This window comes from Bos indicus, chromosome 17 (assembly GCF_029378745.1).
Source record: "Bos indicus isolate NIAB-ARS_2022 breed Sahiwal x Tharparkar chromosome 17, NIAB-ARS_B.indTharparkar_mat_pri_1.0, whole genome shotgun sequence".
Classification (NCBI taxonomy): Eukaryota; Metazoa; Chordata; class Mammalia; order Artiodactyla; family Bovidae; genus Bos; species Bos indicus.
In genome coordinates this window covers 60,309,761-60,324,720 of record NC_091776.1, presented here as the reverse complement: position 1 = coordinate 60,324,720, position 14,960 = coordinate 60,309,761, and the positions used below count along the sequence as shown (strand labels likewise).

Sequence of the window (14,960 nt, the reverse complement as noted above, 5' to 3'; positions counted from 1 at the left end):
TTGTTCTTATACCATACCTCCCAAAAATATGCTGTCAGAGATGAGCACAATTGGTGGGACATCCACGGAGATGTGTGGATCTTACCTATCTACCTTGCTCTGTAGATTTGAGGATAGATGGCTATGGTTGCAAGAATTACCCCTGAGAAATCTTAACATGTAAGCTTAGGGGCCGGTGAAAATGTCTATCTTAGTTCATACTAGTCCCCTCATTTACCATAACTCTGTCTATGCAATTCCCTTCCTAACGTGGAGCTAGTCACTCACAGGCACAAATACACCTGGATGTCTGAGTTCTACCCAAAGGCTCCACTGAAACTGATTTCCATGCGTCATACAAACGTACTCCCTCCAAAATCAGCATAAAACCGGATATCCGGGGGAGGGGCCCGATGGGGAGAAAAACAAATATAAATGCCAGGTCCAACCACTGAGACAGAGGTTGTAAAAATTAATGAGAATAATTGTTGTGAATTCTCGCTTTGGGGGAAAAAAAAATAAAAAAAAAACCCTCGCGAGGGCCAAAAATCTTAATTATGTCTCTCTATTAGGGGTTCATTTCCTGGTCCTGACCAGAGAGCTCATACCTCATAAATACAGGCTCCGTACACAATGATTTAAACAGGAGGAAAATGCCTTTTAATGGCAAAGTAAGTTAATATTGAAGGGAGAGACACGCTTGCATACAAAGCCATTGTTGCCTAAGCGGGGAAATGAAATGCCCATGTGACCTTTTTTTTAACACCTAAATATTTCTAGGGATTGCCCTGGGAGCTGCTGACAACTGCGGCACAAACCTTACAAAAACCTGTTTCACAGAGTGAGCGTCGCTGGGGAAGATTCGAGTGTTTAAATATCTTTTTCAAGCTGTCAACCATCTGGGGAAATAACCCCCAAATCCAGCTTGGGATCACAGCTGGGCTCAGGAAATATGCCGTGTCATTAGGAACCCATGGTATACAGGTGTGTGATGGCAGTGTAACAAATGAAGCCTGCCACATACCTGCCTCCACCTGGTACCTGCATGCAAAGAGCAGTCTGGAGGCACTAAGCCCTTTGGGACAAAACTTGGTGGCTCGCATTTTTCCAACTGACTCAATGGACATGCATTTGAGCAAACTCCAGGGGCTAGTGAAGGACAGAGGAGCCTGGCATGCTGCAGTCCATGGGGTTGCAAAGAGTCGGACAGGACTTTGCCATTGAACAACCACATTATTCCAAACTGTCCTGGCAATTCAATCACATAGACTGCTTTTCTTTCCAAAGCATAATGCCAGGCAAACTGTCCTTGGACTGACAGAACAATCAGGAAATGAACCAATTAGACCACAAAGTAGTTGTAGTTGTGTTTCAACCACAGTAATAAGAGCTTATTTAAAAATCTCAGCTTTTCAGATTCTAAAATAGGATAGGCAAAGAGATTTCCAGAACCTGTGTTTTGGATGGAGTTGCCCTGTTACTGTTAACTGATCAGTTATGAAGTCGATCATGACTCATCACTAACAACCTGTGCTGACTCTTTACCCGGGCTCTGCATGATTACACGTTTCATGGATTAGCTTATTTTAATCCCCACCATGATAATAACCAAAAAAAAAAAAAAAAACTCTTCTTATTCCCATTTTACAGATGGGGAAAACTGAGTTAAATAATTTGCCCAAGTCAGATAGATTTGAACCCAAGCATCTACCGCCAGATTGTGACACTAACACACGAGGATGAGGAACAGCCCAGGTGGCTTTTACCCACAAAGCCAAGAGTCTCAACACCCTATCCAGGTGGGACAATAAAGTGACAAAACAGAGCCCACAAATCACAGTCAACCCAACTGCCCCACTTATTTAAGTCACACATCATATATCCACGTGGGGCATGTCTGCAGGGGCCTGAATGCAACTGGAAAAATACACTGCTTTAGACTTCCTCCTGACAAAGAAAATAGGTGTTATTGGTACTTGATAACTCAAAAGTGGGGAAAACCTCATGCAGGAGAGAGTGCTTGAAAGTCATCTCCTTGAGCGCTTGAAATCCTTCTTATGGATGCCAGGCTGGCTCAAAAAAACAAAAACAAACAAAAAAAAAACCCTGTATGTACAGCTCAGCCTGGCTTCTTGGCTCAACCAATGAAGAAAATCAGTAATTCCTGTGTGATCCTCAAATACACCTATATTCATCACTCAGCTGATCACGGTCCTTATTTCATGACATTAAGTCAAAGTGTGATGCTGTACACCTGAAACTCATACAGTACATGTGTCAATTATATCCCAATAAAACTGGAAGAAAAAACCAGCGGAAAAAAAAAAAAAACCAACACACATATATTCAAATGCATCTTTGGGAACTCACGTTTTGGGACCCATGAGCATTTAGATGCACAATCTCCTAGATTGTGTTCAAAACTTACATGTACACACCCCATTGGACAGGCACTCCACACACATAGATGAGCAAATATGTGCATTGAAGAAGACCTTTAAATAAATAAAATCTAAAGGGTGTTGAGTGTGTTCACAAGTAACTACAGTGACAGTTTCATGGACATACACATATGCCAAATAGCTAATTGAATACTTCAAATAGTGTGGTTTATCATATGACAGTTACGCGTCAACAAAGCTATAAACAGAGAAAGATTGTGTGGTCCCCCAAATCTACCCATTCCTGAGGAATCCCTAAGATCTTTGCTATTAATATATAAAGCTTGGGGATTTCTCCCAAAGGACCTGAACACTCATGTGTTTCTTTACCAGGCCGCTTTCATATGTCTATCACTTCCTGTCCCCTCTCTCTGGATGAACCTGGGTTTTCCTGGCAGGAAAAAAAAAGATTCAACATATTTTTGGGCCCTGTGTCAAGACTAGGAAGCTCTAAGCACGCACACACACACACACACACACACATACACACACATATACACACACACACACACACACATATGGGGAACTGAGCGTTCTGGTTGCTATTTTTTTCATTTTTTTCCCCTGTAGCCATCACCACAAAGTTAAACATAGGTTTACAGCAGCCATAGAGGAAACAGGTTTCTAGCAGCCAGACTCAAATTAGCCTGAAACAGCATAGCAACTTTCAGGGCACTTGACCCTACCGTTTTTTTTCTCTTATTGGTTAAAGTGGGTAGAAATTTTTTTTAAATAATAACATAAAAAGTTCTTCTTTTCCTTTAAAAAGTAATCACATTTAGCGGATAGGAGGGAGTGCGTTTTCTGCTGAAAGGAAGCTTGCCAAGGCCTGGGATCCCAAACAGGCCGTGTGGCCTGCAAGGGACCATCCATCACAGCTTGGCTTGGTCACTGACAATCTGAATTTGGAGATTACCCACAGCATTTCGTAACTGCCCTGGCTTCCTTGGGGGTGGGGATTAGCCGACACACAGCCTGCATGAAATGACCTTCAAGGGGTGACTGGAGGCTTTAGGGTGCTAAGCCCATCTCTCACTGTAACCTGGCCTCTCCAGCCTGGCTCCACAGCCTCTGCAGCCTCCCCCCACCCCACTTTTCTCTTGCAGATGGGGAAGGGGTGGGCGCTGTAGAGGGGGAGGGCACCCTAGCTCCCTGTCCACCTCCGTAAATCATCCACATGACCCGCCCTCACTGATCTCATGTGGACCCCCTCACCACTTTCCCCTCCCATAGCCCTTAACCCCAAATCACTTCACAATATTCCTAAGAGTCTACCACCCTGGAGCGGGGCAGCGATGCCTCCCCAGCCCCTATATTTTGCCTTTCCCGCTTCCAGATCTTTCCATATCGAGGTTTAGGAATCATTCAGTCCTGCCCTCCCCATGCCAATAATATCCAGGCCAATAAGATGAATCCATGGGCACTGGTGGCTCAGACGGTAAAGCGTCTGCCTGCAGTGCGGGAGACCCGAGTTTGATCCCTGGGTCGGGAAGATCCCCTGGAGAAGGAAATGGCAACCCACTCCAGTATTCTTGCCTGGAAAATCCCATGGACTGAGGAGCTTGGTTGGCTACTTTCCATGGGGTCGCAAAGAGTCGGACACGACCGAGTGACTTCACTATCACTATCACTATGGGCACTTGGGTTTCTAAAGAACAGACATGAACCACGACAAGTCAAGATGAGCCCTTTCTCCCAAGCAAGATCTCTACCCCCTGACCTGCAGTTAGGGAGGCATCTTATTCTAGCATCACTGTCAAGCTTTGAAGGACCAAACTGGGGCCTGAATTTCAAACAGCGTGGGGTTCTGACGGTGACACAAGCCATCTGCAACATCCCACCTCTACACAACACTGCAGCCACCAGAAACAATGAGCTGGCCTTGTGCACATCTCCCCACACCAGGCTGTGTCCTGGCAGGATCTTATTTAAGTCCCCAGAACTTCAATTCAGGCAGCTGGTGACACAAGTTTCTCAGTTTTTGCTTTTCTTTTAGCAATGCTAGTCTTGCTTGAGTATGTACTTTGGGGTCAGTCATTACCGAAACAAGTAAGAAAGCATCTGGGAAGGTCCAAGCTCAAGGTTTCCAGCAACTCAGCCACCTCCCCCGATGGGAGCTGAAATGCATCCAAAAGGCAAGAGTAGAGGAGGAAAGGACACCGACACCGCCCCCCCACAGAAAAGGTGGCCCCAGGCAGGGTGGCACCAGGTTCCCCACCCAAGGGCACCGAGCCCGTCAGTGAGGGGACCTTTCTTTTCACTGATCTTTCCACCACTGCAGGCGGATGACTTCTTGTTGCATTTGAGGATAAGTGTTGATACCAGGTGGTCAGCTATGGTTTGACAATTTCCATTTAGTGTGTGGGAGTATGGTTTTCATGCCAAGCCTGTGAATACAGTACAAACAGCTGCGATCCTTAGGCTGCAGCTCTGTTCCTGCCTCAGCCCCCTGGACAGAAGTTGGTGCCCACTGTAGGGTGGAATAAAGGTGTCCAGAAGGCTTAAGGTTTTAGCAGAAGCCCCCTGCGGATTCATGCAAACAAGCAGGTGACCCCAGGCCTGCTGGTTCCTGGGTCCTGGGCTTACCTTGTGGTTCTGGTAGGAAGTCACCGCAATAAACGCCGTCTCAGGAAAGACATGAGTACAGAACGCGGTGTTTTTTGAGCCAAATCCATTATTTTCATCTGCTTTCACGATGTGTAATCTTGGCTGGTATTTGTGCATGGAATTTAGAATAATCTAAAAATAATAAAGAAAATGAGATGGTAAGAAAAATCAAACCCCCTTTGTTTCCCTAAAACCCCACTCTCCACCCCAAAGTTACATTCCTTATATAGACTCTCAAAAAAAGGTCTGATTTTTTTTCACTCCTGTTTTTGAAAAGAAGCCAGTGATTTCATTAAAAAGAAACATTTCAAAAATGACAATTTCCATCTGAAAAAGCCAGAGTAATATTCCAGGAATCTACCGAAAGCACACGGGGTAGTAAATCAGAATTCTTAATAAAGTTTGCTTAATAAATTAACTCTCTACATAGGGCACTTCCCGCCCCCTCCATGCGAGTGAAGCAAGTTTGGGGAATTGGTGCCCCCAAGGAAGTCTGGGCAGTAATTTTTGAATGAAAGGAGTGCAGAAACAAATAAACATACATACAAATAACCACCTCTTCTCTGCCCCCCCCCCCCCCAAAAAAAAGTTCAAAGAGATGCAGAAGAAGAGACCAAGCATTTGCAGAACTGGAGGAAAAATCACCGGCTTGGTCCTTTGTTTGGATAATGTGCAAAGGGGAGTCAATGAAGACGAGAGGAAAGTGGTGGGGGAGGGTGTGAGGTGGGGGGAGAAACAGCCCCGCCTAACACCAAACAGGGGCCTGGGTGGCCTCAAGAGTCCCTTCCTCCAATTTTACATTTCAGGATCCACCACTGGAATTATCTCCAGACTTGGCCCTAAACAGAACTGGGGCATCCTACTTGGTGGGCAATATTTTTCTCCTTCCTTTCTACCTTCTCCATGTTTGGGGAGGGGGTCTCGGGGACCAGTGGGGTCTCCCTGTTGCCGCTGTACTATGATTACAACCACCACAGTAAAGACCAAGAGGGGTCTGCAGGCACCACTCTCTCTCTCTGGAGCAGGACCAACCAGAGAAGACGAGCATCCTCACGAATAAAACCGAATGTGTTATCTGGTTGACGCCTTGCAGTTTGCAGCCGCCGGGAGGCTGGTAACGCTAATGTTTGTCAAAACGTTCTAGAGCTATACCCACCGAATGTGCTAACCGCCGCGTTTCCTGAGCTGAAAAATCTGGCCTGGTTTTTCCCCAGGATCGCGACACTGAGCGGCAGAGGGAGTCTCAGTGTCTTTGATTATTTGCATGGATGACCCTGGGGCAGGGTGCTTGGGCCAACCCTTGAGATCGGCCTGGAGGAGCGGGAGGGGAGCGCGGCCCGACCCGGCCGGGGGAGGGGCGCAAAAAGCTCGGGACCCCGCGGCTTCCCGACCCCCGGGCCGCGAGGCTCTAATCTCCGGCCGCCGCGGCCCGGCCGCCTCCCCGGCCGATAGCGACGCCGGGCCGGGCGGCGTGGCGACAGAGAGACGCAGCGGGGCCCCGCGGGCCGCCGCAGCCCCCGGCCGGCGCGGCCATCGTCCCGGCTTAGCCAAATTGCTTTGACGGCCGGGGACAGTGTGGAGACATCAGCGCGAGGGCGATCTAATGGCCCTTAATTTCATTAGGGCGGCTTTGGATTCCGAGTCCGGAGTTTAGGGTGGGAATGCGTGGCCGCTGGGGAGTCCCGAGCCGCTCCTCCTCGGGCGCAGAAAGACCTGCAACTCACATGGGCGCCGGGCGCGGGGCTGTGCGCGCGCCTTCCCTAGGGGTCTACCCCAGCGCGACCCCAAAGGCACACCCAAGTCCCCAGAGGGAAAGCTAAGGAGCCCAGACCAAGGATTCACGGAGGCCCCCCACCAACGGCTCCTAGCCTCCAGAAGGATGCGGTCCCGGGAAGATGCAGGCAGGTCCTTTACAAAATGGTCCTCTCTCTGTTGTTTAACGTAAAGCCTAGCTTCAGCATGCTTTCCCAAACCTAACAGCCCTGGCGCCAACCCCCACGCAAGCTGGAGAGTACACCTGGCTTGGATGCACCACTAGCTGGACCCTGCCGGCAAAATACCCGGTTTAAACGCAAAGGAGGCCCCAGTATTTTGCCCAGAAAATACCCACTCTGCCCCTTTGCAATCTCTTCCTACAGCGTAGAAAGGGAATGAATCTTCTTCCTTCTCTCTGCTCTGCCAGAGTGGCCAGTCGGGTCTCACACCAACTCCGTGTACAGCGGAACTGAAAGCATCAGTGAAGAACCTGTGGTCCCCTTCCACCACTGGACCCTGTCGGCTCAGGGTATTAGCCCTAAGGCCTCAGGAACCTGATTTTTCATTTGAACCTTCACAAACCTTCCTCCCTCCTGACCAAATGCATCTGCACCCAGGCCCCTCAGGTCCCCAAACTGGGATCATGTGTTTGTTGATCTTCTCTCTAAACAGAGTGGCAGGACCTGGATCGCTTCTGGAATTAGACCTAGCCTCACATCCTCCTTCCCCAATACAAGCTGTGTGACCTTAGGCAGGTCATCTCCCCTCCCGCGAGCTCCCAGTTATAAATGCTTTATTTCCATCCTCTTCTCTAAGCTGCTCTGAGGGTCAAATGCCCTGAGATGGGACTACCTCAGGGTGGGTCCACCCCCGACTCGTTTGGTGGAATCAGCAAACTAAAGTTTCTGAACTCTGAATTCAAAGATTGTGTTCTGTCCTGGTAATCATGTCCAATGAAGAGATTTAGGGACGTTTCCCCCCAAATCCATGTTCTGTTGGTTTTTCTTTGGGGAACAGAGAATGATATCCTATAGAGAATCTGCTGCTGCTACTGCTAAGTCACTTCAGTCGTGTCCGACTCTGTGTGACCCCATAGACGGCAGCCCACCAGGCTCCCCGGTCCCTGGGATTCTCCAGGCAAGAACACTGGATCTCTAGGAGCTACATATTCTCTTGAAAGGCAGGAGACTACACCCGCAATATCTTGCAGTTTCAGGGGGTTCCCCCGGCCCCTGTCTCTTAGGGTCAATCCAGATTCCAGGTGTAAGAGCCTGATCTGGGCTTGCCCACTCTGGGCATGGTGGGAGGAGAGGGAAAAGCTGGAAACTGGAACAAACAGATAAACCCAAGAGTGTCAAGCTCAAAGGGGCTTGGGTACCAGAGTTCGCCTCTGGGGGGGTTGGTCTCCCCATCTATAAAACAGGAAGCAGAGGGCCTAGGGTCTCCCTTTCATCTAGATCATCCCAATGATAAGAGGGTTTGGAAGGAGGTAGGTAAGGCATCGGCTTCCCTGGTGGCTCAGTGGTAAAGAATCCACTAGCCAATTCAGGAGATGTTGGTTCCATCCCTAGGCTGGGAATATCTCCTGGAGAAGGAAATGGCAATCCATTCCAGTATTCTTGCCTGGGAAATCCCATGGCTAGAGGAGCCTGTCGGGCTACGGTCTGTGGGTTCGCAAAGGGCTGAATACAACTTAGCGTCTGAACAACAACAACAAAAGGTAAGGTATAAGGCTCCCACTGTGGTCCAGCCTTTGTGATCTGTGCCGAGTAAGTACCCACCGAGCTAGAGGGCCCATGTTTTCTGCAGGACTGCAACCAGTCCCTAATCACAGATGGGGCTGAACGAACAGGAATTCCAGGCCCGGAATGAACAGCTTTAGTCACCCACAACCCCTGTCCCTCAGCAAAAGCAGGTTGGCTGGATGCTGGCATCAGAGATGCAGGGTGAGCCCCAAGCCAGGAGAACCAAGGGACTCAATCACCAGCCAGCCGGGAAAGACACACTCCAGAGTGTGGATTAATGGACAACAGGAAGGATTGCCAGGGGCAGATGCCTGAGCAGGAGAGAGGGGGAGAAAGCCAGGAAGAATTAGAAGGTGTGAGAAATAAGAGAAAAGGAAAGAGAGATGAAAAAGAGGCAAGGAAAGGGAAAAGAAAGAAGGCCAGGTCAAAAAGGTAGAGGGAGAAAGAGGCCAAGGCGTTGAGATGGAGCAAAGAAAGAAGCATGGGTGGGCACAAGGAGCCAGGAAGAGAGAGAAAGTTCTGGAAAAGAGGGAGAGGAGGGGGAAGGTGAGAAAGAGAGGTGTGGACCTGCTGATACAAGAAAGGACCGCGGGAGGTACTCACATGCCCAAATGGGTCCAGGTGGTTGTTGGTGAGCTTGAGTTTCTGGAAGGAGACGAGCTGCCGCATCCAATGCGCCCCCGTGGCCGGCGAGTCCGGGTGCACGTAGAGGCGGCCCGGCATGGCGGGTTCCGCTTTGCCCGTCACAGACCTAGACCAAGGAGAGGCGCCACCCGCCTAGACTTAGCGCACCGCGGTGCCGGCTGCTTCGCGAGCCGGGCGACGGCTGCTGAATACGAGACAGATCTGGAAACGGCCTGACCCTCAGGTCTTGCTCGGGAACCTACAATGCCAGATGCCCAGAAAGCCTAGAGCCGGTGTCCAAGTGAGCGTTCCCCCCGCCCCACACTCGACCAACTGACTGGCTCCTTCGCCTTCCACCTAATTCCTTCCCCAGCACCAAGGGCTCCATCTCGCAGCATCTCTCTGCCCACGAACAACTGGCGCATTCTGGAAAGCTTGGATGTGCACAAAAGTCTCGGGGAAAAAAAAAAATCCTTGCGGGCTTTCCAAAGGGGCTTAGTCTTCAAGCCTCTGCACTCTTGGCAGCTGGGAGAGCAAAGTACCCAAAGAATGAACCTCTCCTCTCCTGCCTGTTTAACTCAAATACCCCGGATGGATTTTGCAATTTCATAAAACAGGCATGTTCAAAGCAGGTAACTCATAAAAAAAAAAAAAAAAACTGTTAATGGTTTATGCCCCCTAGAAATAGCTCCAACGCTTGGGAACAATACCCTGTGTAAAGATCCACAAACCCTCCAGTCCAGCAACAGACAGCGGCACTTTACTTCCTCTGAGCCTCAGTTTTCCCATCTATAAAATGGGAGCTACTGGCTGCTCTTTCTTTTTTTCAGGGTGAGGTCAGGAGGATGCAGAGCCGTGGGCAGCAAAAACCTCTAGCACACAGTAGGAGCTCAAAACAACGTTTATTGGTTCGGTGGGGAGAGGGAAGTTGGGTTTGCACGGTCCACCCCACCCTTCCCACCCTGCTACTGTGTTGCCTACCATTTATTATCTGCGAACTTGTATCTGTGGTCGTCCGCGGGAACGATGTCCATGAGAAGAATGTACTTCGTTTTGGGATTCAGGCCGGTCACCTTCACTTTGTAACTGGGAAACATCCGCCTAGAAGGGGCGGAGGCGGAGAGACAGAGACAGGGAATTAATCCAAATATTCTGAAGATCGCATCCACAAATTTTTATGCAAAGAATCGACGTATCTTTTAAGAAACGGAGGAGATACGGTGGCCCCTGCTCCGCACTTGCCAAGATCCAGCCCAGGTTTCCCTCCAAGTTATGCGGAGGAGAAAGGTCCGGAGCTGAGCAAGCAAGCTGGGACTACACCTATCTACCGGAGGAAATAGAAACCAGGAGGAGAGAGCTTCTAGAGACTAGTTTCAAACAGGGCCAGAAAGGGACCCCGCATTTCGATTCTTGCTAAATGCTCCTTTCAGAGCCAGACACCTATTTTCTTATTCGGGGGCAGGGAAATGCTTATTAGGTTTAAGGGCGGAAAAAAGTGGCCAGCTTCGCCCTGCCAGGTGCTTTGGCCCTTCTGCGCAGAGCTGCCCGTCACGTGAGCACCCAGGTGGGTGCGCCCTGGGACTGCCGGCGCGTGGGTGCCCACACAAGGTGCATCCTGGCCCCAGTCCTCTGCCCCCAGGGTATGGCTCAGCGCGTGACCTCTGACACGAATCTCGACCAGGAATTCATTCATAAATGTTTCACCGCTTCTCCAAGGCGCTGGAACTCTAACATGGAGAGTCTAAACGTTTTGCCCCTCCGCGAAGAAATTTGGTTTTGGAAGAAGCTGATCCCTGCGCGAGATCGGGTGCTTGGAAGGAGGTTCCGCAGCCCCGAATGCGCCGTGGCCGCTCCCTCTCCGCGTCCAGGCGCACTCCCGGGTCTCCATCCCGCCTCCGATGGAGGCCGCCCCGAAAGCCTTCCCAAGGCCGATCGGGATTCAAGAACCAGTGGCTGGAACCTGGCTCGCCAAGGGATGGCGGGAATGGGTGAGGGAGCCCTCTCCCTCGGGCCTTAGAGCCTCGCCTCACAGTGTTTATCTGCCCGAGGGAGCGAGCCTGGAGGCGGAGGCGCAGAAGGCTTCGCAGGCCTTTTATAGTTAAATCCCGTCGGCTCAGGCTGGGGAGGGGGAAAGGAGGCCCCGGCCACTCTTTCCTTCCTCGGCGGCGGAATGGGAAGAGGACTTGAGTTCTTTGGTATAAACAGAACGCGCCTCCTAGTTCACTGGGGCCGAGCAGGGGAGCAGACATTGTTTAATTTCAAATAATAATAAATGTCACTGTTGTCAGTTTATTGCGGGGGGCTTGGGCTGGAGAAGCGGTGGGCGTCTGGAGAGGCGGCTCCATCCGCCCCCTTCACACACTCGGTGGCTCGGGCCTACCGGCTCCTCGGCTTCACACGCAGGCCGGGGCTTTCTGCCCCTTAAGGACGAGGAGGGCCAGTCCAGCATTGCTAGGGCCGCGGGGGTGCTCCCAGCGCCGGGACGCACGCCCGCGCGCACCCAGACGCTGGGACACCGAGCAGCACGACCCTCCTACCCCCTCCCCCAGAAGTCTCGCATTTCTAGCTAAAACTCTGCGAGCTTTTAAGAGGAACTCTGGGGGTGAGTGTCTTGACGAAACTGCCGTGTTTATCGGTGTCTGTATATAGAGCCCGGCCGAGCCCCGGTTCAGTTTCAAAGGCTTCGCCTCTTTCTATAAACAATGAAAGAGGTAGCGAACACACTCAACGATTCCGAGGTTTGGCGATCGGGTGCGACCCTGGAACCGCTCCAAGGTCAGGGAGAATGGGAAGGAGGGTCTGGGCGAGGAATCAAGTCTGAGATCCCATGAAACCCAAAGCCCCCCTCTCATCTTTGTGTGTCTCGGCACCTTTCTGTTTTCCCGTGGGCTCTCCCATCTCATCTCTTCTTTCTCTCATTACTGATCCATCCAGAGAGCATGGCCTCCCAAGCTCTGGGTCTTCTTATATAGGAGGTGGAAGAAATGCCCAGTTTCAAGAATCAAATCTTTTAGGTACTTTATTTCTCTTACACTGATGGCGATCTCTGGGGGAATTCGCTATGCCTCTTTAACCACAATAGAGTCAAACAAAATATATTCATATTCCATCTCTGTCTCTCTCCTCTCTTTGTTTCTATTCCCTCCTTTTTCTGATCTCCCACATCTTTCTTCATCTCTACCACAAGCTCCCTCCACCTCCTCCACAGAGGAGACCATCTCACCTGCCAGCCTTGGTTATGATCATTTCTGTGCCCACTTCGTGGAATTTCAGCCACAGTTCTCTTTCATGAAGAAACACCTTGATCCCTTCCATGCCCTATAGGAGGAGAGAAAAGTCACACAGAGAAGACCTGGAGACAATGAGCCTTCCCTCCCCACACACCCTGAAAACACAGAGTTTTCTCCTCCTTCCCCTTCAAGCCAGTGGGCTTATAGGCTGAACCACTGCCCCCAGTCCCCAGCACTGTCTGGGCTCTGGAGCAGCCCCTGCCCAGGAATTTGTGTGTGTGTGCTCTGTCCAGGAAGGTCTTAACCCCATGGTGCAGATCTGTCTCATTCTAATGCCACCAACATAAGGCTAGAGGAAAAAGAAAACCCCAACCATCAGGGCATTCCAGAATGTGCATGGGGAGGATGGGGCTGAGGGGAAAAAAAAAAGAACCAATTACATTTTAGCCAAGAGGCTTCCTTTAAAAGAAAAAGGAAAAGGAAAAAAAAAAGCCTCAATCTCGAAAAACTCACTCAGGATATTCCAATGTAGGCACCCAGATGTCCACACAAAAACACAGATGTGAGAATACTGTATATGTGTGTGTTTAATCTCCCTATGGTGGTGCATATATAGACATAGGTGAAATTTAAATTTTTTAATGTTTATATATTATAATAGGTTGCCACAGTCCCAAACAAAACTTAATTATCAAATCTCAAATATCTCTATGAATATGCCTCCTAGGCTCTCCTCCCATCCAGCTTCATTCACTTCAAACTGTGTTGATTCTGGGCACAGCGATTTAACATCCCTGGTATCAACTACAAGTTTTACAAAACTGATGCATATATATATACATACATATGTCTTCATTTTGCAATAACTTGGAAACGTCTAATAGGTAGATTTGTTTTTTCCTGGAAGAAAACCTCTTAAGTTTCTGAAAATGCGTGCCCTCTGCGACGCTACAAATATAGGGGCATATTCCTGAGATGGGAAGGGCAGAGGAGAGAGGCGATGGAAAAGCCAAGAACGCCATCGAAATCCCAAAGAAGGGTTTCAGCTACGTGCAAGTATCTCTCCAGGTCAAGACAACCACTTCCAGCCCTCTGACACCCTATTTAAAAATCATCAAGGTCTACAGAGGACGCCTTGAGCGCCCAGGGCGCCCGGGTGAAGGGCGCAGAGCGAGAGGCGAGGCTTCACGCTCGGCTGGGGCCCAGCTTTCAGCCAGGCGAGCCCGCGGCTCCCCGCGCCCTCCCCTCCCAGCCCTTCGCGCTCCCCGCCTGCCGGCCCGGGCCTCGCCAGTTCTCCAGGCCCCGGACGCCAGACAAACGATGCGGCGCGCGGGGCTGGGGCGGCGACGCGGAGGAGGCAGGCGGAGGCGAAGGCTAAGGCAGATCTGAAGAGGGGTCAAGCCATCGCTCATGCCGGCCTGAAGCGGCCGCTGACCCGGCCCTTAATGAGGCGTTCAGACCGAGTTTACACCTCGTGCAGCAGGAAAGGAAGGATCTGGACCCTTGTTCGCTGGCTCCAAAGAGCCGGATCTTTATGACTCTCCTAACCACTTCCACTGATTCAAAAATCCTATGGCCATAAAAATAGTCGTCACAATACAGCGGATAGAAATACACTGGCATTTGGGGAGGCATGGCAGAGAAGGGTGGAATTGAATGGGGATAAAAAGAAAAAGGGTAATTATGGGCATTGCCCCCGCGTCCTCCTCCGCCTCAACCCCTGAAAAGAGGGGCTTTGGCTTCTGCAAAGGGCCCCGAGGCCCTTCTTACCTGCTGGGTGAAAGCCGCCTGCGGGGACGACGGGGACTTGCTGGGGGCCCCTAGCGCGCTCTCGGGTTTGGAGTCACAGGGTAGATCCTTGGCGTCTGGTTCCAGGGGTGTGTGAGCCAGGCCAAAGCCCTCGTCTGCGTCGGCCATGGTGATCCCTGGGCCCTGCGACCGCTCGGGGTCCTGCTCTGAGGACGGGAAGGCCAGCGACAGACAGATGAGAGGGGGGCGCAGAGAGAGAAAAAGAGAAGGTTGGAAGCACAGTTCTGGTGACAGGAGGGGGCAGTTACTAGGCTGCCACTCGCGGTTTCCAGCTCGCAGCACCTCCTTCCCCCGCTGAAGGAGGCTGCAGAAGGTCCCGTTATTCTTAGCATTACTATTACTTTATGACCACGCACATCCTCTTGCGAAAGCCCCGCGTCACAGCGGGAGGAGGCGAGGCCCGCATCTCCGCTGCGCAGGCTCCCCCGCGATAAGCGAGCTGCCCGTCAAATTTGTCTGGACTTCTGGAAGAGCCAATAAAGATAAGGCCTGGGTATTTTTGGAAGCCATTGGGTACTAACCCAAAACAAAACAAAACACAAACCTACTGCCCTGAGAATTTTTTCTCTTCGTCAAATTACAGGAGGCCAGCAGAGCCCTGTTGATGAAAACTGGCAACAGGAGTATTCCCTGCAGTAGCCAAAATGCCTGAAATAACCCGCCTCTTGCAAAAGATCAAAAACAGGAGAGGAAAGATCCACAGAAGAGGCCAGGTCCTGAAAATTCACGTTCATCAGTTCCGGGCCTTAAACTTAGAAGTCCTTTAACAT

The 14,960-nt window shown here is 50.7% G+C and overlaps 1 protein-coding gene across 1 annotated transcript in view; it reads right to left on the bottom strand.

The window, feature by feature from the left end:
- TBX5 (T-box transcription factor 5) overlaps nt 1-14,519 on the bottom strand; it is a 48,205-nt gene extending 33,686 nt beyond the window's left edge. Inside the window, exons 1-5 of the mRNA XM_019977130.2 lie at nt 14,152-14,519; nt 12,375-12,469; nt 10,133-10,252; nt 9,131-9,278; nt 5,007-5,159 (exon numbers count right to left, since the gene is read on the bottom strand). Of these exons, the coding sequence (XP_019832689.2) occupies nt 5,007-5,159; nt 9,131-9,278; nt 10,133-10,252; nt 12,375-12,469; nt 14,152-14,298 (663 nt within the window). The 5' untranslated portion in view covers nt 14,299-14,519. The remainder of the gene's footprint in view (nt 1-5,006; nt 5,160-9,130; nt 9,279-10,132; nt 10,253-12,374; nt 12,470-14,151) is intronic.
- Between the last annotated feature and the right edge of the window lie 441 nt (nt 14,520-14,960).